Source organism: Somniosus microcephalus, chromosome 10 (genome assembly GCF_052327205.1).
Source record: "Somniosus microcephalus isolate GS21.2 chromosome 10, FLI_Smic_1.0, whole genome shotgun sequence".
Classification (NCBI taxonomy): Eukaryota; Metazoa; Chordata; class Chondrichthyes; order Squaliformes; family Somniosidae; genus Somniosus; species Somniosus microcephalus.
Window position 1 is genome coordinate 224,640,205 of NC_140996.1, and position 27,088 is coordinate 224,667,292.

At 48.0% G+C, this 27,088-nt stretch overlaps 1 protein-coding gene across 1 annotated transcript in view; it reads left to right on the forward strand.

Moving 5' to 3' along the window:
• The window catches only part of sts (steroid sulfatase (microsomal), isozyme S), a 100,554-nt gene that overhangs the window by 52,132 nt on the left and 21,334 nt on the right, over nucleotides 1-27,088 (forward strand). The window contains exons 6-7 of the mRNA XM_085999659.1: nucleotides 5,238-5,374; nucleotides 21,548-21,685. Of these exons, the coding sequence (XP_085855785.1) occupies nucleotides 5,238-5,374; nucleotides 21,548-21,685 (275 nt within the window). The remainder of the gene's footprint in view (nucleotides 1-5,237; nucleotides 5,375-21,547; nucleotides 21,686-27,088) is intronic.

Consider the following 27,088-nt stretch of genomic DNA (forward strand, 5'->3'; position numbering starts at 1 on the left):
TCTCTGTAATCTCCTTCAGCCCCACAACCCCCCGAGATATCTGCGCTCCTCTAATTCTGCCCTCTTGAGCATCCCTGATTATAATCGCTCAACCTTTGGTGGCCGTGCCTTCTGTTGCCTGGGCCCTAAGCTCTGGAATTCCCTCCCTAAACCTCTCCGCCTCGCTACCTCTCTTTCCTCCTTTAAGACGCTCCTTAAAACCTACCTCTTTGACCAAGCTTTTGGTCGCCTGCCCTAATTTATCCTTATGTGGATCAGTGTCAAATTTTTTGTCTTAAAATACTCCTGTGCAGCGCCTTGGGACGTTTTACTATGTTAAAGGCGCTATATAAATACACGCTGTTGTTGTTGATGGTGCTGCAGCCTTGGGAGATGGAACGCTGCCGTGAGTGAAAATTTCAATGCCAGTTTCGTGAGATTGGAATTCCCACTCGCTGCAGAGCTCCATCCCGACCCCATCCCCTCCAACCCCGACGAAAGCAGCAGGTGAAAGGAATAAAGAAAGACGGCCATTTCTACAGCGCCTTTCATGACCTCAGGACATCCCCAAGCACTTTACAGCCAATGAAGTACTTTTTCGAAGTGCAGTCACTGTTGTAATGCATCTATTTTGCGCACAGCAAGGATCCCACAAACAGCAATGGCATTTATTTTTTTAGGGGTGTTGATTGAGGGATAAATATTGGGGTGGAGGGATGCGCCAGCATGAGCTGAGGCGAGGGAGCTTGTCGGCGTGAACTAAAAGGTGGGGCAGCAGGGGAGAACAGTGAGGAAAGAGGAGAGAGTTCCAGCAAGAATGGGACAGAGAGAGAGCGAGAGAACGAGCCAAAGTGGACTCTGATGAGAGATTAAACTGAGACGCCGTCAGCTTTCTGCAGTATTCCAAAAAGAGCAGGGATGTTCCTGGTATTCTGACCAGTCACCACTAAAACAGATTATCTGGCCATGATCTCATTGCTGTTTGTGGGGCCGTGCTGTGCGGAGATTGGCTGCTGCGTTTGCCTACAACCATGACTGCACTTCAAAAGTAATTCATTGGCTGCAAAGCGCTATGGGATGTCCTGAGGTCATGAATGGCGTCGTATAAATACAAGTTTGTTCTTTTGGGAGGGGAGGAGGGAGATGATCACTTCTATCATAATCATAATCAACTTTATTGTCATTGTTAGTGCACAAGTGCAGTACAACGAAATGTAGGCTTGCGGCTCCCGAGAGTGTACATTTAGATTAAGACATTTAAACATTCAACATTCATTTGGCTTGTAATACATTAACATAAACATAATAAAGTGCATTGGCAGATGTGCAGGCTTTAGAGTTTATTTGTGGAGTTCAGTAGGATGACAGCCCTGGGAAAGAAGCTGTTCCTAAATCTGGTCGTACGGGTGCGAATGCATCTGTAGCGTCTCCCAGATGGTAGGAGGGCGAACAGACTGTGGCTGAGGTGGGTAGGGTCTTTGATGATGGACCGTGACCTCCGTAAACAGCGTTTCTGGTATATGTGCTCTATGGTCAGTAGCCGGGTGCCGGTAATGCGTTGGGCAGTTTTGACTCCCCGCTGCAGGGCTTTCCGGTCATAGTAGCGGGGGGAGAGAGTAGTGCCTTCAGGTATCTGACAACCGTATAACATAGGAACAGGAGTAGGCCATTTAGCCCCTCGAGCTTGTTCCACCATACAATTACATCATGACTGATCTGTGACCTAACTCCATATGCCCACTTTTGTTTTTCGTTCCTGGGACGTGGGCGTCGCTGGCAAAGCCAGCATTTATTGCCCATCCCTAATTGCCCCTTGAGAAGGTGGTGGTGAGCCGCCTTCTTGAACTGCTGCAGTCCGTGTGGTGAAGGTGCTCCCACAGTGCTGTTAGATGCTGCAAGACGCTGCCTCCGCAAGATCCTGCAAATCCATTGGCAGGACAGGCGCACCAACGTCAGTGTTCTTGCTCAGGCCAACATCCCCAGCATCGAAGCTCTGACCACGCTCAATCAGCTCCGATGGACGGGTCACATTGCCCGCATGCCCGATACGAGACTCCCAAAACAAGCGCTCTACTCGGAGCTCCAGCACGGCAAAAGAGCCCCAGGTGGGCAGAGGAAACGTTTCAAGGACACCGTCAAAGCCTCCTTGAAAAAGTGTAACATCCCCATCGACACCTGGGAATCCCTGCCCAAGACCGCACAAAGTGGAGGAGCAGCATCCGGGAAGGCGCCGAACACCTCGAGTCTCTTCGCCGGGAGCAAGCGGAAGCCAAGCGCAAACAGCGGAAGGAACGCACGTCAACCCAAACACCCCACCCACCCGCCCCTTCAACCACCGTCTGCCCCACCTGTGACAGAGACTGTAGGTCCCACATTGGACTCATCAGTCTCCTGCAAGCTCATTTTTAATGTGGAAGCAAGTCATCCTCGGTTCCGAGGGACTGCCTAAGAAGAAGGAGAAGAAGAGGGAGGGAGTTCCAGGATTTTGGCCCAGTGACCATGAAGGAGCGGTGATATATTTCCAAGTCAAGATGGTGTGTGACTTGGAGGGGAACTTGGAGGTGGTGGTGTTCCCATGCGCCTGCTGCCCTTGTCCTTCTAGGTGGTAGAGGTCGCGGGTTTGGGAGGTGCTGCCGAAGAAGCCTTGGCGAGTTGCTGCAGTGCATCTTGTAGATGGTACACACTGCAGCCATGGTGGGAGTGAATGTTTAAGGTGGTGGATGGAGTGCCAAACAAGTGGGCTGCTTTGTCCTGGATGGAATCGAGCTTCTTGAGTGTTGTTGGAGCTGCACTCATCCACGCAAGTGGAGAGTATTCCCTCACACTCCTGACTTGTGCCTTGTAGATGGTGAAAAGGCTTTGGGGAGTCAGGAGGTGAGACACTCGCCACAGAATACAGAGCCTCTGACCTGCTCTTATAGCCACAGTATTTGTGACTGGCCCAGTTAAGTTCCTGGTCAATGGTGACCCCCCAGGATGTTGATGGTGGCGGATTCGGCGATGGTAATGCCGTTGAATGTCATGGGGCGGTGGTTAGACATTCTCTTGTTGGAGATAGTCATTGCCTGACACTTGAGTGGCGTGGATGTTACTTGCCACTTATCAGCCCAAGTCTGAATGTTGTCCAGATCTTGCTGCATGCGGGCATGGACTGCTTCATTATCTGAGGAGTTGTGAATGGAACTGTGCAATAATCACCGAATATCCCCACATCTGATCTTATGATGGAGGGAAGGTCATTGATGGAGCAGCTGAAGATGGTTGGGCCTAGGACACTGCCCTGAGGAACTCCTGCAGCGATGTCCTGGGGCTGTGATGAGCCTTTGCCCCATATCCCTCAATACCTTTGGTTAACAAAAATTTATCAATCTCAGATTTTAAATTAAATTAACAATTGACCTAGGATCAACTGCCTTTTGCAGAACCGAATTCCAAACTTCTGCCACCCTTTGCATGTAGAAGTCTTTCCTAACTTCACTCCTGAAAGGCCTGGCTCTAACTTTTAGGTTGTGTCACCTATTCCTAGACACACCAATCAGTGGAAATAGGGTAGATAGAAAGAAACTATGTTCCCCTTAATATCTTGAAACCTTCGATCAAATCACCCCTTAACCTAAATTCCAGGGAATACAACCCTAGTTTGTGTAATCTCTCCTCGTAATTTAACCCTTGGAGTCCGGGTATCATTCTGGTAAACCTACGCTGCACTCCCTCCAAGGCCAATATATCCTTCCTAAGGTGTGGTGCCCAGAACTGCTCACAGTGCTCCAGGTGTAGTCTAACCAGGGCTTTGTATAGCTGTAGCAAAGCTGTAGGTAAACCATCTTAAAGCCAAGTGCCTCATGCAAAATAGCTGCAGCTTTTTCCAAAGGAAACGAGGGAAAAAGCCCAGAGCATTCTATTATGCTAATGATGGAAGGTTTGATATAGCTGCAGCTTAAGTAGTTAAACTTTGTGTAATGACATATCACAGAGTTTTTGTTTTCAAGGCTGTTTTTCTGAGGCTAGTAAAAGGTCCACTTTTACTAGTTTTCTAGACTGCCATGTATGGAAGAGCATCAGAGGTTCTCAAGTTGGCCCATCCACTTGATTTAGTTTATTTCACACCTCCCTTGCAAGAAGAAAAGCGTAAGCGGAGGAGCGGGTGAAGTTCAACCTCAGCGGTGGATCGACTGCCCGTTCTGCACCCCACTACTCTCCCAGAATCTTCTGGCACGGCAAAAAGCCAATTGTCCCAATAAACCCATTCTCTGATAGATCAGCCCCATTTTCTCACTAATCACTCAATCCCTTCTCTCTCTCTCTTGAAACACATCCAATTGCCTTTTGTACTGTCCGCTTCCATTTCCTTCCCGAATAAAGTTCCTTGCATATGAAGAGATCCCACCCAAAGTATAACCCGTTTTTCTCTTTCCGACGGTAGCTCACTTGTCTCTGGTATTTTTTTTTAAAGTATTTAATTTGCATGTGTCTGGTGTTTTGCACCTCATTTCATCCATGATTAGTCTTGGTCCAGGCCAACGCCAGACAGGAGCAAGACTTTGCATTTTAAATGTACTAACAGTTAACATACACGTGGTCCATGTGATCTCTTGGACTGGTTTCAGTTGCCTGAGGGGTTGGGAGAGGAGTTTTTGTTTTATCGGCCCTGGGTTTTTCTTTATTCTCTTCGCCTCTTCCAAGAGATGACATGGCTGCGAGGGATAGGAAATGTCTAGTCATGATGTTCCAGGCATCAGGAGTGTGGGGCAGGCTTGATGAACCAGCTGGTGCTTACCTGCCTGTCGTTTTCATACGTTCCGTAGTGCACAGAACACCCCCCCTCCCCCCTCCTCCATTGCTGCTGTGTGAGAGCGGAATCAGAAAAACATGAATGGAGCTGCTCACTCCACAGGGGTCTTTGTACCTGGCGCCAAACCTCAAACTGTTTGTTGAGTCATTTGCACCGTGTGTGGGCAGAAGGCCATACCCACGTGCGCGCACGGTGGACTTCTCCAGAATGCCTCTCCCTGTTCCCTGAATCCCGACTAAATTTTAAATGGGACGATGGGCGGGCAACCTGCCCGAAAACAAGACCGGTGGTCACTCCATTTGCCATCAATGAGGTGGCTCCATGGCACGGTGCACCAGCGTGCCAGCTCATGCCCGCCCCTCAAATAGTTTGGATAACTAAGCGTGTCTGGTACGCCTTTACACAGGGCACACTGAATTTAACCTCCCTGACGAGGGTTTCTTTTTTGTGTGTTTTTGCTCGACAGAAGCTCGGACCGTCCTTTTCTGCTCTTCATGTCCTTCATACCCGTCCACACGGCACTATATGCTTCTCAGGAATTTTTAGGAAAAAGCAAGCACGGCTTGTACGGCGACAGTGTGGAGGAGATGGACTGGAGCGTAGGTAGGTGTCTGCCACTGTTGTGTGTCACAGCTGTAGTTTGTGGCTTTTGCCGCGGGGAAATGTTTGGCTCATGTCTGCTTTCTGCGCAGTTCACGGTAAACTTTAGCCTTGTAAGTGACTAAAAGTGGACCGTAAGTGGTACATAAAATATTAAACGGTAAATCTGGAGCGCCTGTTGTTGTTTTATCACATGACAGAAGAAGGAGGCCATTCCAATGAAAGAAACCAAGGTCTTTGCCTCCTTTCCCTCCACGGTCTCTAAATTGTCAGACTGCTTGTCCGACTGGATGAGCAGAAATGTTCTCCAATTAAGTATTGGGAAGACCGAAGCCATTGTTTTCGGTTCCCACCACAAACTCTGTTCCCGAGCCACTGACTCCATCCTTTCCCTAACACCTGTCTGAGGCTGAACCACACTGTTTGCAACCTTGGTGTCATACTTGACTCCGAAATTAGCTTCCGACCACACATCCACAGCATGACTAAGACCGCCTATTTCCACCTCCATAACATCGCCCGTCTCCGCCCTTGCCTCGGCTCATCCGCTGCTGAAACCCTCATCCATGCCTTTGTTACCTCTAGACTTGACTATTCCAACGCACTCCTGGCCGGCCTCCCACATTCCACCCTACGTAAACTAGAGGTCATCCAAAACTCAGCTGCCCATGTGCTAACTCGCACTGAGTCTCGTTCACCCATCACCCCTGTGCTCGCTGACCTACACTGGCTCCCGGTTAAGCAACGCCTCGATTTCAAAATTCTCATCCTTGTTTTCAAATCCCTCCATGGTCTCACCCCTCCCTATCTCTGTAATCTCCTTCAGCCCCACAACCCCCCGAGATATCTGTGCCCCTCTAATTTTGCCCTCTTGAGCATCCCTGATTATAATCACTCAACCTTTGGTGGCCGTGCCTTCTGTTGCCTGGGCCCGAAGCTCTGGAATTCCCTCCCTAAACCTCTCCGCCTCGCTACCTCTCTCTCCTCCTTTAAGACGCTCCTTAAAACCTCCCTCTTTGACCAAGCTTTTGGTCACCTGCCCTAATTTCTCCTTATGTGGCTCGGTGTCAAATTTTTTGTCTTTTAATACTCCTGTGCAGCACCGTGGGACGTTTTACTACATTAAAGGCGCTTTATAAATACAAGTTGTTGTTGTTGTTTTCCCCACCCAGGAGACCATTCCAAGTATCGATCACTCTCTTTACATGAAGAGGGCCTTGCTGTCCCAAATTGAACATTGAGTTTTAGCCCATGCCTCCTCGTTCTACTCTTTGCTCAACGTGAAGTTGCCTTATCCGTGAATTTATTCCCTTTTTCATCACCAACTCTCGAGGCTAAAATGCAGCCCATAATTTCCATGGCGTTCTCCTGATTTCCTGCTGTACCTTCGGCAGACGATCGGCGGAAACCCTTGGAGAAAATGCGTGCGTGGCCATTTATGCCATTCGACCCGCTGGAGAATCCCCGTGTAGATTCCCTGCATATTATGTTTGGTGGAACCGTCCGAATGAACCAAGACCATGTTGTCTGCATGCTGTGGTTAAGTTTCATATTACATGTGTTGCTGTACCTGGGTAGAAAAGCCAGGCAACTGATTTGAAGAACCAGGGCTTCGTCCCCCTTACAGTACGCTTGCATATATGCTATTGACGTTCAACCACAGCTTTAACGTGACGGCTGTGGATGCTAGAACAATTGGGGCTTTCAAGACTGAGACCTGATAGAATTTTGGTGGGTAAGGGTATCTAAAAAGGAAAGAAAGACTACAGCGCCTTTCACGACCACCGGATGTCTCAAAGCAATTTACAGCGAATGAAGTAATTTTGGAGTGTAGTCACTGTTGTAATGTAGGAAACGCAGCAGCCAATTTGTGCACAGCAAGCTCCCACAAACAGCAATAATGATAATGACCAGATAATGTTTTTTTTAGTGATGTTGATTGAGGGATAAATATTGGCCCCAGGACACCAAGGATAACTCCCCTGCTCTTCTTCAAAATAGTGCCATGGAATCTTTTACATCCATCTGAGAGAGCAGACAGAGCCTCGGTTTTAACGTCTCATCTGAAAGACGGCATCTCCAACAGTGCGGCGCTCCCTCAGCACTGCACTGGGAATGTCAGCTTAGATTTTTGTGCTCAAGTCCCTGGAGTGGGACTTGAACCCACAACCTTCTGACTCAGAGGCGAGGGTGCTGCCCACTGAGCCACTGGCTGACACTCTAGGGATAGGGAGCCAAGGCTGGTAAATGGAGTTGAGGTACAGATCAGCCGCTGAATGAATGGCGGCCCAGGCTCGAGGGACTGACTGGTCTGCTCCTGCTCCTAGAGGGAAGCTGCCTTGATGGCTAGTTGGCGGATGCATCATGCAGTGTGGCACAAGGCGATACAGCACAGAACTGTACCATATTTCACCCCAGGCTTATGCTCAGTTAACTAATCTCAGTAGGGGTGCTGCCACTGGCCTTAGCATCCCTGGGATAGGGAAGAGGGAGTCAAATTCTGCCACTGTTGCTGCTTCTGATTGCTAGCCAGTGACCTCACTGGACAAAGGGGCATGTGTGGACGGGATTGACGTGGCGGTGATTGTTGTTTTAAAACCGTCTTCTGTTGTTCAGTTGAGTAATAAAGAATTCAGTCTTACGGTTACAATCACTTTGGGCTGGATTTTCATTCAGAAGTCGGGAAGGAGGCGGGACTACAACCATCGAGATGCAGCCAATCCATGCGATTTTCCCTTGATTGACCTTGTTGAGCTCGCCCAGTGGGCTCAGCAGGCCAATTAAGGGCCACCCGGCAACAGGTGACGTCACAGACTGAAATTTCATCTGTCAAGATGTGTTGACAGATGAAATATCAGTGTTTCACAGCTGTTTGAAGCTGTCAAACACTGACAGTCTTACTTCTAACCTGAGTCCTTCTACGCAGACTCAGTTAGAAATCTCGCCGGCACTGAAAGCTGCAGGCTGTCACTTTTGACAGTTCGCGGCCATTTTGCTTTCTGTGCCGGCTGAATGATGGACTCCCGAAACCTAAAGGAAGGAAGGCTGTAAAGGTAAGTACAGGTAATTTAAACTTCTTTAGACACTTTAGACACACCAAACACACTTACCTTTGCACTCATGCACCCATCACTCACCTGAACACCGACATCGCGACCCCTCCAAGTCCTTCAACCCGATGGCCCGACTCCTCTAACCTGGCGGGGTTTGGAGCCGTCGGGAATCCCACACGACAACCTTCAAAATAGGGATTAGGCTAAAAACTGCCTGTTAACTACCTGTTAACAGGCAGTTAATTGGCACTAATCCCTTCCCGCCTCGGGTCGGCAGGTCCCAGTGCAGGGCGGGTACCCGCCTCCTTTGAAACTTACATGGAGGCGGATTTTGGGCGGGATGGTGTCGGGACCCCCGAATTCGGGATTTTAGCCCCCCGCACGCCTAAAAGCCCGCCTCACGGCACACTGAAAATCGACCCCTTTATTTTTTCTACTTTAACTTAGAAAACAATCTAAATGTGTAGTATAATTTCTTCAGAGTATAGCGCAGTTTACAAGCGGAGTTCTATCAGCAGTTCTGAGTGTAGGCATGCACTCAAGTAGGCTTCTCTCTTTTTCTCAACTTAACACAGAAGCTTCATTTTTTATATACACTGATTTCTTTATCAAGCTGGAAGTGGCCTTACCTTATTTGGTAGTCTCCGGTCAAATGCACCGTCCTTCAGCCGATTAATACGCACAGAAGTTTACATTTCTCACACACCAACGTTCGGTAGTTTAATGTCCTTCAACCGATTTGCACATCAACATCCCTTGCGTAGGTTACATAGAAACATAGTAGGAGCAGGAGTAGGCCATTCGGCCCCTCGAGCCTGCTCCACCATTCAATGCGATCATGGCTGATCATCCAAATTCAGTACCCTGTCCCTGCCTTCTCCCCATATCCCTTGATCCCTTTAGCCTTAAGAAATATATCCAACTCCTTCTTGAATATATTTAATGAACTGGCCTCCACCGCCCTCTGTGGCAAAGAATTCCACAGGTTCACCACTCTCTGGGTGAAGAAATTCCTCCTCATTTCAGTCCTAAATGGCTTACCCCTTATCCTTAGACTATGACCCCTGGTTCTGGACTCCCCGGCCATCAGAAACATCCTTCCTGCATCTAGTCTGCCCAGGCCTGACAGAATTTTATAGGTTTCGATGAGATCCCCTCTCAATCTTCTAAACTCCAGTGAGTATAAGCCCAATCGACACAATCTCTCCTCATACGTCATTCCTGCCATCCCAGGTATCAGCCTGGTGAATCTTCGCTGCACTCCCTTCCATGGCAAGAACATCCTTCCTCAGGTAAGGCGACCAAAACTGCACACAGTACTCAAGGTGCGGTCTCACCAAGGCCCTGTACAACTGCAGCAAGACATCCTTGCTCCTGTACTCGAACCCTCTCGCTATGAAGGCCAACATACCATTTGCCTTCTTAACCGCCTGCTGCACCTGCATGGTTACCTTCAGCGACTGGTGCACAAGGACACCCAGGTCTCTTTGCACTTCCCCTTCTCCCAATCTATTGCCATTCAAATAATAATCTGCCTTCCTGTTTGCAGTGGTGTGTGGTGGGATGTTTAAAGTATGGCAATACTATGAGCATCCCAAGGCCTTAACTTCAATGTTGAATACTGGCTGTTGCTAAGTGAAATCTGTATCGCTCTCGCTCTTTCTCTCTCCCTCTCTTTCTCTAATGATGCCAACCACCTTTTTTTTGGCTCTATATTGAATGAACTAGATTCATTGGATACAGATTCAATAGTAGCCTTCAAAAGAGAATTGGATAAATACTTGAAGGAGAAAAAGTTGCAGGGATCTGGGGAAAGAGCGGGGGAGTGGGACTAACTGGATTGCTCTTCGAAAGAGCCGGCGCAGACTCGATGGGCCGAATAGCCTCCTTCTGTGCTGTACTATTCTGTGATTCTATAACTAAACCTTTCAGAAGCCATATTAACCGAGTTCCATTTGCCAACAGTGAAAATCTACACAGTTGAATCGTCTGACAATTGCAATTTTGATCAAACAAATGAGGAATGGGCACTTGGGTGAGGTACTAGACAGCAGATCCCCAGAGAGAGTCTGCGCCTTCAGAAGAGGGTGGGGCAAGACGGGCAGCTGAGCACTTTGTTTTACTGGCTTGTGCTTTGCTCACCTCTAACCCACTGCACTTCTGCTACATTAAGCTTAATGCCCAGTTAAAACACTGTCTGGGCTACGTCAAAATTAGGGAAGGGTAGCTTTGACAGCCTTTCAGCTACTATGTATGTTAACGTGGTTACTTCATGAATGGACACAGGAATGAGACGGATGTTGAGGGGATATTCCGTCCCTAAACCTCTCCGCCATGGCTCAGTTGGTAGCACACTCGCCTCTGATTCAGAAGGTTGTGGGTTCAGGTCCCACTCCAGAGACTTGAGCACAGAAATCTAGGCTGACACTCCAGTGCAGTGCTGAGGGAGTGCCGCACTGTCAGAGGTGCCGTCTTTCGGATGAGACTTTAAACCGAGGCCCCTTCTGCCCTCTCGGGTAGACGTAAAAGACTCCATGGCCACTATTTCAAAGAAGAGCAGGGGAGTTAGCCACCAGTGTCCTGGCCAATATTTATCGCTCAATCAACATCACTGGGGAAAAAAAAAACTGGATTATCCGGTCATTATCTCATTGCTGTTTGTGGGAGCTTGCTGTGCGCAAATTGGCTGCCGCGTTTCCTACATTACAACAGTGACTACACGTCAAAAGTACTTCATTGGCTGCAAAGCACTTTGGGACGTCTGGTGGCCATGATAGGCGCTATATAAATACAAGCCTTTTTCTCTCTACCTCTCTCTCCTTTAAGAGGCTCCTTAAAACCCTCCTCTTTGACCAACCTGTCCTAATATTTCTTTATGTGGCTCAGTGTCATTTTTTATGCTAACGCTCTTGTGACGCGCCTTGGGACGTTTCACTAAGTTGAAGGCGCTATATAAATGCAAGCTGTTGTTGTTGTTGTTGTTGATGCAATTTGAGTGCAAGAGTTGAATTGATTTCAATGGAAATTAAAATCGAACGGTTTCTATAACCGAACCGAAACGCTAGTTTTACACCTGGGCCACAAGTTGAACATCTATGCCAATGTCTCTGCCTGACTTGCAGAGATTAAGAAAAGAAAGAATGGACTTGCATTTATTCCAGCTCCTATTTCTTGCGCTTTACACAATCTTAGAACATAGGAACAGGCGTAGGCCATTCAATGAGATCCTGGCTGATCTGAGATCTAACTCCATATACCCGCCTTTGGCCCATATCCCTTAATACCTTTGGTTCATCTGTCAATCTCAGATTTAAAATTAACAATTGATCTAGCATCAATTGCCGATTGCGGAAGAGAGTTCCAAACTTCTACCACCCTTTGTGTGTAGAAGTGTTTCCTAATTTCACTTCTGAAAGGTCTGGCTCTAATTTTTAGATGATGCCCCCTAGTCTTAAACTCCCCAACCAGCGGAAATAGTTTCTCTCTATCTACCCTATCTGTTCCCCTTAATATCTTAGATCAGATCATCCCTTAACCTACTAAATTCCAGGGAATACAACCCTAGTTTGTGTAATCTCTCCTCATAATTTAACCCTTGGCGTCTGGGTATCATTCTGGTAAACCTACGCTGCCCTCCCTCCAAGGCCAATATATCCTTCCTAAGGTGTGGTGCCCAGAACTGCTCACAGTGCTCCAGGTGTGGTCTAACCAGGGCTTTGTACAGCTGCAGCATAACTTCTACCCCCTTGTATTCTAGTCCTCTAGATATAAAGGCCAGCATCCCATTAGCCTTTTTGATTATTTTCTGTACCTGTTCATGACATTTTAATGATCTATGTACCTGGGCCCCAAGTCTCTTTGGACCTCCACTGTTTCTAGCCTTTCACCATTTAGAAAGTACCTTGTTCTATCCTTTTTAGGTCAAAGTGGATGATCTCACATTTGCCTACATTGAAATCCATTTGCCACAGTCCCAAAGCACTTTACAGCTAATGAAGTACTTTTGAAGTGCAATCACTTGTAATACAGGAAACGTGGCAGGCAATTTGCACACAGCAAGTTCACTAAACAGCAAAGAAATAAATCACCAGATCATTTATGCTGGTTTGGAATAAATGTTGGCCAGGACACCGGGTGGTACTCTCCTGCTCTTCTTTGAAATGTGCCATGGGATCTTTCTGAGAGGGCAGACGGGGCCTCGTTTTAACGTCTCATCCGAAAGACGGCACCTCCGACAGTGCAGCACTCCCTCAGCAACACGCTGAAGTGTCGGCCTAGATTATGTGCGCGAGTCTTGGCAGCTGTATTTTGCACGTGTTTTCTCTACGTCTCAAATCAATTTCTTCACATTTCTCAGCGGGCCTTCCTTGATTTTTCCGTCTTCAGCAATAGGGGCTTGGCACATCAAATCTATTCTTCCCTACCCAAGCCTTCAAACTGGAGATATTAACTGTTCTGCAGTTGGAGCCTCTCTTCGAACATTTGCCCTCCATCGGTCTGATGGGGCTCTTGTGGAAAGCTTTTGACGCCATGGTTCTGGGAAGATGCAGAGCGCTGAAAATATTTCTGAACCAGTATAACCACCTGATCTTAACAAACTCCTTTTTGCACTCTGTGGTAAACCACTGTTGTTGTTGTTGTTACACACTGTTGTACCTATGCATGCCTCAACATGTCTCGGCTGGCTCCACCCACACAGGCCCAGGTATAAAGGTGATTGACCTGCAGCCCCCTGCCTTCTTGGAACCCAGTCAACCACGAGAGGCATGCTCTGTTCTTTGCTAATAAAAGCCTTTAGTTACTCTCTTAACTCTCAGTCTTTTATGAGTAATTGACAGCGCATCACACTCTTGCCCAACCATTGAAGCCTGTTGGCAAACATTGACCTGGATCACAGCACACCCTTAGAAGCGGCTGCACGGTGGAGGAGGCTGCAGAGAGGCGGGAGTGATGAGGCACTGCCGTCCCAGGTGCACAGAATGTCGATGATGACTTTGGCTGGTCCAGTCTCAGAGCTGTGGATGGGGCAGGAGCCAGATTAAACAGAGAATGATGAGAGAGGCTGGGCCTGGAGTTGATTGGGGACAAGGAATTCCAGAGGAAAGGGAGGTTGGTAATTAGAGAGAACAGAGGGGTTGATGGTAGGCTTTATAAGGAGAAGGATGATTATGTTAATTTGGAAGTGGGGAGGACATTGCAGTTGGAAATGTACAGTCTCATCTCACTCAACTTCTGCCCAATTAGTCCTACTCCCCTGCTCTTTCTCCATAGCCCTGTACATCTTTTTCCTTCAAGTATTTATCCAAATCCCTTTTGAAAGTTACTATTGAATCTGCTTCCACCACCCTATCAGGTAGTCCATTCCAAATCACAACACCTCGCTGTTTCCTCATGTCGCCTCTGGTTCTTTTGCCAATCACCTTAAATCTGTGTCCTCTGGTTACCGACCCTTCTGCTACTGGAAACAGTTTCTCCTTATTTACTCGATCAAAACCCTTCATGATTTTGAACGCCTCTATTAAATCTTCTCTTGTTCTTCTTAAGAGCAGAGAAGGTTAACCCCAGCATCTTCAGTCTTTCCCCATAACTGAAGTCCCTCATCCCCGGTACCATTCTAGTAAATCTCCTCTGCACCCTCTCCATCCTAAAGTGTGGTGCCCAGAATTGAACACAATACTCCAGTGTTTTATAAAGGTTTAGAATAACTTCCTTGCTTTTGTACTCTGTGCCTCTATTAATAAAACCAAGGATCCCATATGCTTTTTTTTTAACAGCCTTCTCAACTTATCCTACCACCTTCAGAGATTTGTGTACATAGACACCCAGGTCTCTCTGTTCCTGCACCCCTTTTAAAATTGTACCATTTAGTTTATATTGCCTCTCCTCATTCTTCCTACCGAAATGTATCACTTTACACTTCGTGTTAAATGTCATCTGCCATGTGTCTGCCCATTTCGCTAGCCTGTCTTTGTCCTCCTGAAGTCTGTTACTACCCTCCTCATTGTTTACTTCATTTCCGAGTTTCAAGTCATCTGCACACTTTGAAATTATGCCCTGTATATCTAAATCCAGGTCTTAATATATATCAAAAAGAGCAGTGGTCTGAATACTGACCCCTGGGGAACACCACTGTATACTTCCCTCCACTCTGGAAAAACAACCGTTCACCACTACTCTTTGCTTTCTGTCCCTTAGCAAAATTAAAGCTCATGGGATTAACGGGCCAGTGGCAGCGTGGATACAACATTGGCTAACAACTTCTTCTGCAGTTTAGAAGAATAAGAGATGATCTCATTGAAGCATGTAAAATTCTTAAGCGGCTTGACAGGGTAGATGCAGGGGGGATGTTTCCCCTGGCTGGGGAGTCTAGAACCAGGGGTCACAGTCTCAGGATAAGGGGTCGGTCATTTAGGACTGAGATGAGGAGAAATTTCTACACTCAGAGGGTGATGAATCTTTGGAATTCTCTGCCCCAGAGGGCTGTGGAGGCTCAGTCGTTGAGTATATTCAAGACTGAGATAGATTTTTGGACTCTAGGGGAATCGAGGAATATGGAGATAGTGCAGGAAAGTGGAGATGAGGTAGAAGTTCAGCCATGATCTTATTGAATGGCGGAGCAGGCTCGAGGGGCTGTAATGCCTACTCCTGCTCCTATTTCTTATGTTCTTAAGTCTATCATGTGGTGCTTTATCAAATGTCTTTTGAAAGTCCAACCGCACTCCCCTCTTCAAACCTCTCCATTACTTCATCGAAGAGCTCAATCAAGTTAGTCAAATGCGATTTGCCTTTAACAAATCCACGCTGACTTTCATTTATTAGCCCGTACTTTTCCAAGTGCCAACTAATTTTGTCCCAGATCATTTCCTCTAAAAGTTTCCTCACCACCGACGTTAGACTGACTGGCCTGTAATCACCGGGTTTATCCCTCTCCCCTTTTTTGAACAAAGGTGTAATGTTTGCAATCCTCCAGTCCTCTGGCACCACTGACTGGCCTATAATGAAAGGCAGATGGCTGTTATATGAAAGGTTGAAAACACTGGAAGCAATCGCAAATATTGTAATAAGCTGGAGGCATTACCGGCTCCAGTGTATTAATAATTATTAGTCTGTTAACATGAAGTGAATGCACTCAAACTATTAGGACTCAATTTAAATTCAATCTTTACCTTGTCTCCCAATATAATTACTGCAATGCAAAAAATTATTCACTACTTTAGAGTTGGTATGACTTGACGATTGGAGTTTAAGCACTCAACAGCTATGCATGACAGTCATTTTACTGTTGAGCCGGGGGAGGAATGGGTTCAAATGGGCCATCCCCAAAGTTGTCCCTTTGACTATAGTTGAACGGAAAATATCAAATCCTTAGAATCTGAATGCACGCCACCGATGCATGAAGCTTAGGAAGTATCGAGTGGGAGAGGCAATAAGAAGCACGTTACAGAAAGACCGTTGTAATGGTCAGGACATGAAAGTTTACGAAAATAAGAACCAGAAACGAGATGAGGAGAATTTTTTTGTTTTACGCGGCGAGTTATGATCTAGAACGCATTGCCTGAAGCAGATTTAATAGTAATTTTCAAAAGGGAATTGAAAGGGGGGAAAATTTGCAGGGCTAAGGGGAAAGAGCAGGGGAGTGGGATTAATTGGATAGTTCTTTCAAAAAAGAGCCAGCATAGGCACGATGGGCCGAATGGCCTCCTTCTGTGCTATAAGAGTCTACGTGACTGAAGATTGGCACTATCGGAAGGTAATGGAATGCATCCCAGCTGAGAAAATACTGTATGGAGAGCCAAATATGATGTGTGTGTGTGTATATATTATGTATGTATATATATGTGTAAAAGATCTAAAAACTTCCATCAGATGAGGTTTTGTGCTTGGGCAGATTGTGTTGAGTTATTTGGCGGAGATTCAATTCCTGGCATCATCATTGAAATGATCCACTTGAAAATTGAATAACTTTGACAAAATTATGCCTTTTTTTTCGGGTAAGTAAATGTTTTTTTTTATATTCAGCGTTCCGTTGCCGGAGCTTCAGTTGGTTAGTGTTAATAATTTAAATGTAGATTTACTTCAACTGTGCTGAATAAGTTCTGAAGAGAAATAAAGTCTGAAATATTGATGTACTCAAAGGGAGACTGCTGCCCCAGTCATGATCACACTTTCTATCATTGATGCTCTCTTTTGTTAATGAGCCTCTTGCAGGAGGCTCTGCCATGTGATTTTTGAGGGTGTAGATTAAATCTTGTTGCAGGAATACTCACTTAAAGCACCGTGATGGCCTTGTTATCCTTGCATGTTACAGATAAAGAAAGAAAGACTTGCATTTATATGTACTTCTTGCAATCTAGTATACTGTATTCGCTGCTCACGCTGTGGTCTCCTCTACATTGGGGAGACCAAACGCGGATTGGGCGACCGCTTTGCGGAACACCTCCGTTCAGTCCGTAAGGGTGACCCCGAGCTTCCGGTCGCCTGTCACTTTAATTCTCCGCTCCACTCCCACTCTGACCTCTCACACTGTTCCAATGAAGCTCAACGAACAGCTCCTCATCTTTCGATTAGGCACTTTACAGCCTTCTGGACTCAACATCGAGTTCAACAATTTCAGACCATAACCTCTACCCCTATCTTTTTTTTTCATTCTCATGTTGATCATTCTGCCAGTGCCATTTACACTTCATCTAGAGTCATCTTTTGTATCTAGAACTAGGGGGCATAATCTTAGAATAAGGGGCTGCCGTTTCAAAACTGAGATGAGGAGAAACTTCTTCACTCAGAGGGTAGTAAATCTATGGAATTTGCTACCTCAGAGAGCTGTGGAAGCTGCGACATTAAATAAATTTAAAATGGAGATAGACAGTTTCCTAGCTGATAAGGGAATTAGGGGTTACGGGGAGCGGGCAGGGAAGTGGACGTGAGTCTAGGTTCGGATCAGCCATGATCCTATTGAATGGCGGAGCAGGCCCGAGGGGCCGTATGGCCTACTCCTGCTCCTACTTCTTATGCTCTTATGTTAACTTGTCCCATTGCCATTTCCTTTTGCCTCGCACCATCATCCCTTTTGTCATTTAATCTCTCCTGCCTTCCATCCTATCACAGACCTTCCCTTTTGTTCTTTCCTCCCTCTCCTCCCCCCTTCCCGTAACTGTAATCCCTTATCCCTGGAATCATTCCAGTAAACCTCTTCTGCACCCTCTCCAAAGCCTTCATGTCCTTCCTAAAGCACGGTGCCCAGAATTGGACACAATACTCCAGCTGGGCCCGAACTAGTGTTTTATCATAATTTCCTGGCTTTTGTACTCCACGCCTCTATTTATAAAGCCCAGGATCCCATGTGCTTTATTAACTGCTTTGTTAACCTGTCCTGCCACCTTCAAAGATTTGTGCACGAACACCCCCAGGTCTCCCTGTTCTTGCACCCCCCTTTAAAATTGTACCATTTAGTGTGTATGGTCTCTCTCATTCTTCCTACCGAAATGTATCCCCCTCACACTTTTCTGCGTTGAATTTCATCTGCCATGTGTCCGCCCATGCCACCAGCCTGTCTATGTCCTCTTGAAACCTATTACTATCTTCCTCGCTGTTTACTACACTTCCAAGTTTTGTGTCATCTGCAAATTTTGAAATTGTGCCCTGTACCCCCAAGTCCAAGTCATTAATGTACATCAAAAACAGCAGTGGTCCTAGTACTGAAGCCGAGGGAGCACCACTGTATACCTCCCTCCAGTCTGAAAAAAAACATTTACCACAACCAATGTTCCCTGTAAGCCGTGCGGCCGCGCAGCACCCCAGGAACCCCGCGCAGCCAGCTTGCCGGCTTTTCAGTGAGAAAAAACACACATGCGTGTTATTTTGACTGGCCCGCGCGGCCCCTTAATTGTGTCCAATTCTGGGCACCACACTTTAGGAAGGACACGAGAGCGTTGGAGAGGATACAGCAGAGATTTATTAGAACGGTTCCAGGGATGAGGGATTTGAGTTATGTGGGTAGACTGGAGAAGCTGGGGTTGTTCTCCTTAAGGGGCCCAAGAAAAATTACAGGGAACATTGACCATATCTCTGTTTTCTTTCCCTTAGCCAATTTTGTATCCATGCTGCTACTGCCCCCTTTACCCCTTGGACTGCAATTATAATAAGCCTATTGCTTATCATTGGATCTCAGGACATTCCAAAGTGCTTCCCAGCCAGTAATGACTTTTTGAAGAGTCGTTACTGTTATTTGGTTGGCAAATGTGGTGACTAATTTGCACACGGCAAGGTCCTACAAGTACCAATGAGATGAATAACAAATGTTTCTTGGTGGTGTGGGTTGAGTCATCCTCGGTTCCGAGGGACTGCCTAAGAAGAAGAAGAAGGGTTGAGGGATGAATGTTGCTCAGGGCACCCGGAAAACAACCCTGTTACTTTTCAAAATAGTGCCACGAGATCTTTTACGTCCAACTGAGAGAGCAGACGGGGCCTCGGTTTAACGTCTCATCCGAAAGACGGCACCTCCGACAGTGCAGCACTCCCTCAGCACGGGACTGGAGTATAGGCCTAGATTCTGTGCTCAAGTCCTGGAGTGGGACCTGTGCTCACATCTTTCTGACTCACAAGGCGAGAGTACTACAGGAAACTTTTGATTTACCGGCACCTAAATAACCGGAAATCTCGGTTAACCAGCAAAATTCAGCAGTAGGTTCAGGTAACTTTTATTACTTTTTTTTACTCCATTTGTTGCTGTGCAAGGGTGTGGCTGCAGCTGTTGCTAAGCTACAGAGACGCTTGCAACTTGTGCCCATTGTTCTGAAGCTGGGTTTGTTGCTTTATACGGAGTTCTCAGCTCCGTATCTTTTACTATAGCGTTCGGTTATCCGGAATTTTTGATGAACCGGCACCACGTTGGTCCCGTCCGTGCCGGATAAAAAAAAGTTTCCTGTATCACCAAGCCATGCTGAACCCGGCTTCTCCACTGATGAGGCAGCAACGCTAAGAGCTGTCATTCTAAAATCCATGAAATTCAAACCAGACGAACTCTAGTAAAAAAAAATGCATGTGCAAATAGAACAACTTGCATTTATATCGCACCTTTAATGTCGTAAAACGTCCCAAGATGCGAAGTAGCATCAAACAAAATTTGACACCGAGAATACATAACCAAGTTGCCTGGACTTCTTGGGCGCAGTTACCAGGGCCTGTGGGTAGCATTTGGCCTACAGGCCCTACTTTAGGCACTCCAGATAAACAGGCCTAGAAATTCGCAGGCCGACTCGAACTGGGCGCAGGGAACACCTGACCGGGTAGGAAATTCAGTAGCCAACTTGTGCACAGCAAGCTCCCACAAACAGCAATGTGATAATGACCAGATCGTCTGTTTTAGTGATGTTGGTTGAGGGATAAATATTGGGGAGAACTCCCCTACTCCTCTTCGAAATAGTGCCAGGGGATCTTTTACGTCCACCTTAATGGGCCTCGGTTTAACGTCTCATCTGAAAGACCTTTTGACAGTGTAGCACTCCCTCAGCACTGCACTGGGAGCATCGGCCTAGATTTTGCGCTCAAGTCACTGGTGTGTGGGACCTGAACCCACAACCTTCTGACTCAGAGGTGATCCACCTGAAGTGGTGGATCATGTCACCAGTCCAAAATTCAGCAGTGACTAAAATAGATTTTTGATGTAAGTGATTAAGGGCATAAGAGAGAGTATAGGATAGGATTCCTTAATCTTCAGGACCTGAGAGAGGGATGGCAGTGGTCATTTCCAGTACTGTACATTCCCTAGGTTTTGAAAGGAGAAGGTCACTTTGGGGCTAAAGGGGTGAAAACAGAAAATGCTGGGATTGGAAAACTCACACTGGTGCAGAGGGGAGATACTTGTCTGAGGCTGGAGATTAAAATTTTAAGCTTTACTTTACCAGGAGTTTTCCTATTCAGTACCACTGCACAGGAACATCGAAGCAGGAGTAGAGTAGGCCATTCAGCCCCTCAAGCCTGCTCCGTCATTCAATTAGAACACGGCTGATCTGTACCTCGACTCCATTTATTTTAGCTCCATATCCCTTGATACCCTTAGCTAACAAGAATCTAGTGATCTTGAGTCTTGAAAGCTGCAATTGTCACCCAGCATCCACAGGGGGAGGGAATTCCAGATTTCTACTACCCTTCGTATGAGAGAGTGGCCTAGAAATTCGGTGGGCTGCGCCGCCAGTTAGCGCCTGAAGAGGGCACTCAGTGGCTTTAGCGCCACTGGCCGTGCCTCCCGCGATATTTAGCTGGGGCGCTAATGGTGGCATTAACCTGTTACGCTGCGCCGCCTCCGATGACGTCATCGGTGTGTTCAGCGCCCCGCTACCGCCCCGATCTCGATATTTGGCAGCGACCGCCTCTGTAGCGCCGTTCGCAAATGGCGCCCGGTTCACGGGGCCTACCTGTGGCGGCAGTAGCGCAAATTAAGGTGGAGGTGCGGGGCGGCCATTTTTTTCAGCGGCCGCCTGCCAGCACCTCCGTCCCCGGCCTCCTGTTTTCCCCCCGCGGCATTGCCGGCTGTTTGCTGAGAGTCCGGCACTTCTCCTAGGTGCCGGGCTCTTTTGCCGGCACTCGCGATCTCCGATCGCGCTGGTGCAGGCCCCTCCCCCTTAAGAATGGGAGGAAGGCCTGCAGTACCGCAGCGCGCCGTGCCGCAGCGTGTGGCGCTGCAGCACGTTGCGCTGCGATATTCAGTTTCAGCGCCCTAAGAGGGACGCGGAGCGCCTCGAGCCTCGCCCCGTGTCCCTCTTGGGGCGCTCAAGCTGAATTTCCGGCGGTCGCTACTGCTCCAAACGCTGCGCTAAATCCGGTGCCCCAGGCGAGCTTGGCGCCCCGTTTGCGGCTCCACCCAATTTCTCCCCCAGTGTGTCCTAATTTCCCTCCTAAATGGTCCAGCTCTAATTTTAAGATTACGTCCCTCGTTCTTGATTTCCCCCACCGGAGGAAATAGTTTCTCCGTGCCTACCCTATCCTAAATGAGGTGCATTTATTCACTAAGTCATGATGGGCTGGGGGGTGGGCCGCGGGAGGGAGATCAAGGTTGAAGTGTCAGACCCTGTTTCGCAGTCGCTGATTGATGTATGTGCAATGCACTTACGTTTTGAAATTTCAGGACAAATCTTGGCTTCATTGGAAAGGCTCAATCTAAGCAACCAGACTCTTGTTTACTTCACCTCCGACCAAGGTGCCCATCTTGAGGAGATCTCTGACAGAGGGGAGGTCCACGGGGGATGGAATGGCATCTACAAGGGTAAGTGAGCGTCCCCATGATGATATGAACAACTAAATCTGTGTATGTTTTCACCCATTGAGAGTTGCTGCAGATTGGACGACATGGTGAGTCAGGAATATTTATTCTAGGTTAATGGCCCAGGAGTAATAATCTTCTTCTTAGGCAGTCCCTCGGAACCGAGGATGACTTGCTTCCACATTAAAAATGAGTTCGCAGGTGACTGATTAGTCCAATGCGGGACCTACAGTCTCTGTCACAAGTGGGGCAGACGGTGGTTGAAGGGGCGGGTGGGTGGAGTGCTTGGGTTGACGTGCGCTCCTTGCGCTGCCTGCGCTTGGTTTCCGCTTCCTCCCGGCAAAGAGACTCGAGGTGTTCGGCGCCTTCCCGGATGCTTCTCCTCCACTTTGTGCGGTCTTGGGCCAGGGATTCCCAGGTGTCGGTGGGGACGTTACACCTTTTCAAGGAGGCTTTGAGGGTGTCCTTGAAGCGTTTCCTCTGCCCACCTGGGGCTCTCTTGCCGTGCCGGAGCTCCGAGTAGAGCGCTTGTTTTGGGAGTCTCGTATAGGGCTTGTGGACAATGTGACCCGTCCATCGGAGCTGATCGAGCGTGGTCAAAGCTTCGATGCTGGGGATGTTGGCCTGAGCAAGAACACTGACGTTGGTGCGCCTATCCTGCCAATGGATTTGCAGGATCTTGCACTGGAGCACCTCAAAGCACTGGAAAGGTACCACCCAGGAGTAATATTGTACTACTGACCCACGTTGCTTCCCCAAATGTCTTCTCTTTTCTCTGGAAACTTGCTGATGGGTGCCATCTGCTTCCATTGCCTCAGCCAAATGGCCATTCTTTTGTGAGCCTTGATCGTGAGTGCTGGGAGGCTGTTCTCCCCGCCCCCTACCTCCGCTCATCTGCTGCCGAAATCCTCATTCCTGCTTTTGTTACCTCCAGACTCGACTATTCCAACGTTTCCCTGTCCGGCCTACTTCTTGCACCCACTGTAAACTTGAGCTCATCCAAAACTCAGCCTCTCGTATCCTAACTCGCGCCAAGCCCCGCTTACCCTTCACCCCTGTGCTCGCTGACCTACATTGGCTCAAAGTCCGGCAACACCCCGTTTTTAAAAAATTCTCTTCCTTGTTTTCAAATCCCTCCATGGCCTCGTCCCTCCCTGTTTCTCCTCCAGCCCTACAACCCTCCAAGATATCTGCGCTCCTCCAATTCTGCCCTCTTGCACATCTTGCCCTTTTATCACTCCACTGTAGCGGTTCGTGTAGATCGCCACTAAATAAGAGAGTTTGACTTCGACGAACTATCAACAAGTTGTTTATTTACAGGAACAGACTAATTACAGCAGGTAAGATAGCAGGTAAGATGGCTGACTAGGAGCACCGTGGTGTAGGTCTTGTCCCAGCGGGGACTCCACGAGGACTGAGTTCGCAGTCCTGTGGGGAGCGTGATGACGTCATCGCGTTTGTGTTGTGACGTCATCACGTTGTTCGTGTTTCCCGCGCTTAGGGCGTCACGTGATGCGCGTCGCTGGCCGTTGAGGCCGAAGTCGGGAGGCCGGGCTGTGCCGGTGCTTGCCGCGAGAGCGGAAGATCACGTCGCTCCCGTCGGCTGGCCGTTGAGGCCGAAGACGCTAGCCCGGGCTGTGCCGGCGCACGCACATCACGTCGTACGTGACGTGACGTCAGCGCGCTAGGGCGCGCCTTAAAGGGGCAATGGCCCCAACAGGTAAGTTAAAAGGGCAACGGCCCCAAAAGGTAAGTTAAAGGGAATTATGTGTCTCAATGTAAGGGACAACCAGTGGTACCACCACACCACCATTGGTGGTCGTGCCTTCAGCTGCCTAGGCCCTAACCTCTGGAATTCCCTCCTTAAACCTCTCCGCCTCACTACCTCTCTCTCCTCCTTTAGGACAGTACTTAAAACTTACCACTTTGACCAAGCTTTTGGTCATCAGTCCTAATATCTCTATGTGGCTCGGTGTCGTATTTTGTCTGATAACGCTCCTGTGAAGCGCCCTGAGCCATTTTATTATGGTAAAGGCACTATATAAATGCAGGTTGTTTTTGCACTGTGGGGGGCACCACAGCCAGGGCGATCTTCTCCTCCCTTGACATTCACAATATGTATGCTTTCCATCAGGTGGTTACTGGATAGTGATAGTGATAGAGAGGCTGAGCCTTGTTGACGTTTTTTCTCTTCGTTTTACATTTCCCCTACCTGCCAACCTAGGGCATGAAGACCAATTGTAAGTGCCCTCATGCTCCTCTGCCAGCTGTCTGACCAGCGCGGAAGCTAGTCATCATGCTTAAGGATCTCCAAACCCAAGCCACTGGGAAATCAATGAGTTGAGTTTTTGTTTGCCTGAACTGGAAGCCGCACACACTCTCCCCGTAGGGAAACTCCCCACTTTCCCAAGTCCAGAGATGCTGGCAAGAGCTAAAGGCCTGGGGTCCCCCAGGAATGAACAGGCGTAGCACAGGGATCCCTGTAACTATTCCAACGCACTCCTGGCTGGCCTCCCACGTTCTACCCTGCGTAAACTTGAGATCATCTAAAACTCTGCTGCCTGTGTCCTAACTCGCACCAAGTCCCGTTCGCCCATCTCCCCCATGCTCGCTGACCTACATTGACTCCCATTTAAGCAACACCTTGATTTTAAAAATTCTCATCCTTGTTTTCAAATCCCTCCATGGCCACACCCCTCCCTATCTCTGTAATCCCCTCCAGCCCTACAACCCTCCAAGATATCTGCGCTCCTCTACTTCTGGCCGCTTGAGCATCCCTGATTTTAATCACTCAAACATTGGTGGCCGTGCCTTCAGCTGCCTGGGCCCCAAGCTCTGGAATTCCTTGCCTAAACCTCTCTGCCTCTCTACCTCTCTTTCCTCCTTGAAGATGCTCCTTAAAGCCTACCTCTTTGACCATCTGCCCTAAAATCTCCTTATGTGGTTTGGTGTCAAATTTTGTTTTAAAACACTCCTGTGAAACGCCTTGGGACGTTTTCCTACATTAAAGACGCTATATAAATACAAATTGTGGTTGTTTGCCTTTTTTAATGGCCTTGTCAACCTGCATTGCTACTTTTAATGATTTGTGAGTCTGTACCCCCCAGATTCCTTTGCTCCTCTACTCCATTTAAACTCTTATTTTCCAAGGAGTATGTAGCCTCCTTATTCCTCCTACCAGAACACACCATCTCACACTTATCTATATTGAAATACATTTGCCATTTACACTCCTATTCTGCAAGTTTATTAAGAGCTTAACATCTTTGGCATCTGATCAGAAGCCACATCCATTTGGGTGGAGAGGATCGGAAGTGAAGCTGATGGTCACGGAATTAGCAATTGTAGCCCAAATACCTTGGGGAGGAATGTTAACCTGGAGGAGCGCGTGGGTTTGGGTGCGGACGGAGGGGTTAAAACCGGCAAAAATGCGAGCACGTCGGGAAGATGACCCCAACCTGCCGACTTCCGCATTTAACTCGAGCGCGTTAGGACGGTTGCGTGTAACGCCCTCGGGCGAAGCGGGTTGCCTATTAACATCCGGTAAACGCTCAATTGGAGCGATATTTCAGCACAGTTTTAAATTTAAGGTTGCATCCATGTGTTTCCTGGGCTTCCTGAAACTCGCCATTGAAAGCAAGGCGAGAACACAATTGCAGTGACGGGGCTGATTAAAACTCATGCAAATACTGCAATAAGTGCTCTGTACTCATTGCTGCTTTCTTCCAGGGCCTTGGTGAGGCCACATCTTGAGTATTGTGTGCAGTTTTGGTCGCCTTATCTGAGGAAGGATGTTCTTGCCATGGAGGGAGTGCAGCGAAGATTCACCAGGCCGATACCTGGGATGGCAGGAATGACGTATGAGGAGAGATTGGGTCGATTGGGCTTGTACTCGCTGGAGTTTAGAAGAATGAGAGGGGATCTCATCGAAACTTATAAAATTCTAACAGGACTAGACAGACTAGATGCTGGAAGGATGTTCCCGATGGTTGGGGAGCCCAGAACCAGGGGTCACAGTCTAAGGATAAGGGGTAAGCCATTTAGGACAGAGATGAGGAGGAATTTATTCACCCAGAGAGTGGTGAACCTGTGGAATTCTCTACCACAGAAGGCAGTAGAGGCCAATTCATTAAATATATTCAAGAAGGAGTTGGATATATTTCTTAAGGCTAAAGGGATCAAGGGATATGTAGAGAGGGCTGGAACAGGGTACTGAATTTGGATGATCAGCCATGATCTCATTGAATGGCGGAGCAGGCTCGAGGGGCCGAATGGTCTACTCCTGCTCCTATCTTCTATGTTTCTTCCCTACGAGTGGGAAAGTGTTTGTTCGCAGTACTCTTGCTGAGAGTTTACTTTCTACACTTTGGAGGTTTTCGGAATCACATCAAGATGGGTGGTGCCTTGGCTGCCTTAGATTGGACCTCAGTTGAGGGGCAATATGACCAGCAGCAGCAGCCTGCTGTTCAGAGACCTGCAGCTGGACAGCAGAGAGGGGAGAAGCAGAGGGGTGTGGCTCGTAGGAGGCACTACCCGCGACACAGGGTGTACAGGCAGAGGCTGAGTTTCCTTGATGTGTCGGAACAGCGGTGCTTCAGGAAGCTCAGATTGTCGTGTCAGGCGGTGGCAGACATCTGCAGCCTCCGAGAAGAAGACCTTTCACCCTGATGGACCAGCTGGCCACGCTCCTGCTGCTAACCTCCTGGGCCACCTCCAGCCACCCCTTCTTTGTAGCATCGCTGGGGAAGAGTATCTCACTCTGGCTCCTCACAACCCCCAGCATTACATCAAGGGAGGCGTTATTGAAGCGGGGGCCGCAGCCTTTGAGCGTCCGGAATCCATTGTCACACCTTGGCCCGTAATTTCCGATCGGAGGCTTCCCGTGTGCGGACGCCACCTATCGGAAAAAAATCTACGCCCTTACCCGAGGACTCCCAAGGTCCGGACACTCCCGTTCCTGGGCCTCTCCACAGTCGAAATGCGCAGGGCCCACGTATCTCAGGGGCGCAGGCGGTTTGCAAGCATCCCCGGGATCATGTGGGCCAGGCCAGCCAATAGGAGAAGGGAATCTCCCTTCATACTTTTGACAGATAGACCCGTCAAATATATGAATGGAGAGCACCCCAAAAACACATCAAAACATTAAATACATTTTTAAAAACCATCACATTTATAAAATGATTTAAAATTACCTTAAATTAAATATTTTAAACAAAATTTAAATTTTTTGAAAAACATAATTAAAGTTTTTTCTCTTCTTCTTAGGCAGTCCCTCGGAACCGAGGATGACTTGCTTCCACATTAAAAATGAGTTCGCAGGTGACTGATGAGTCCAGTGCGGGACCTACAGTCTCTGTCACAGGTGGGGCAGACGCTGGTTGAAGGGGCGGGTGTGGGTGGGGTGCT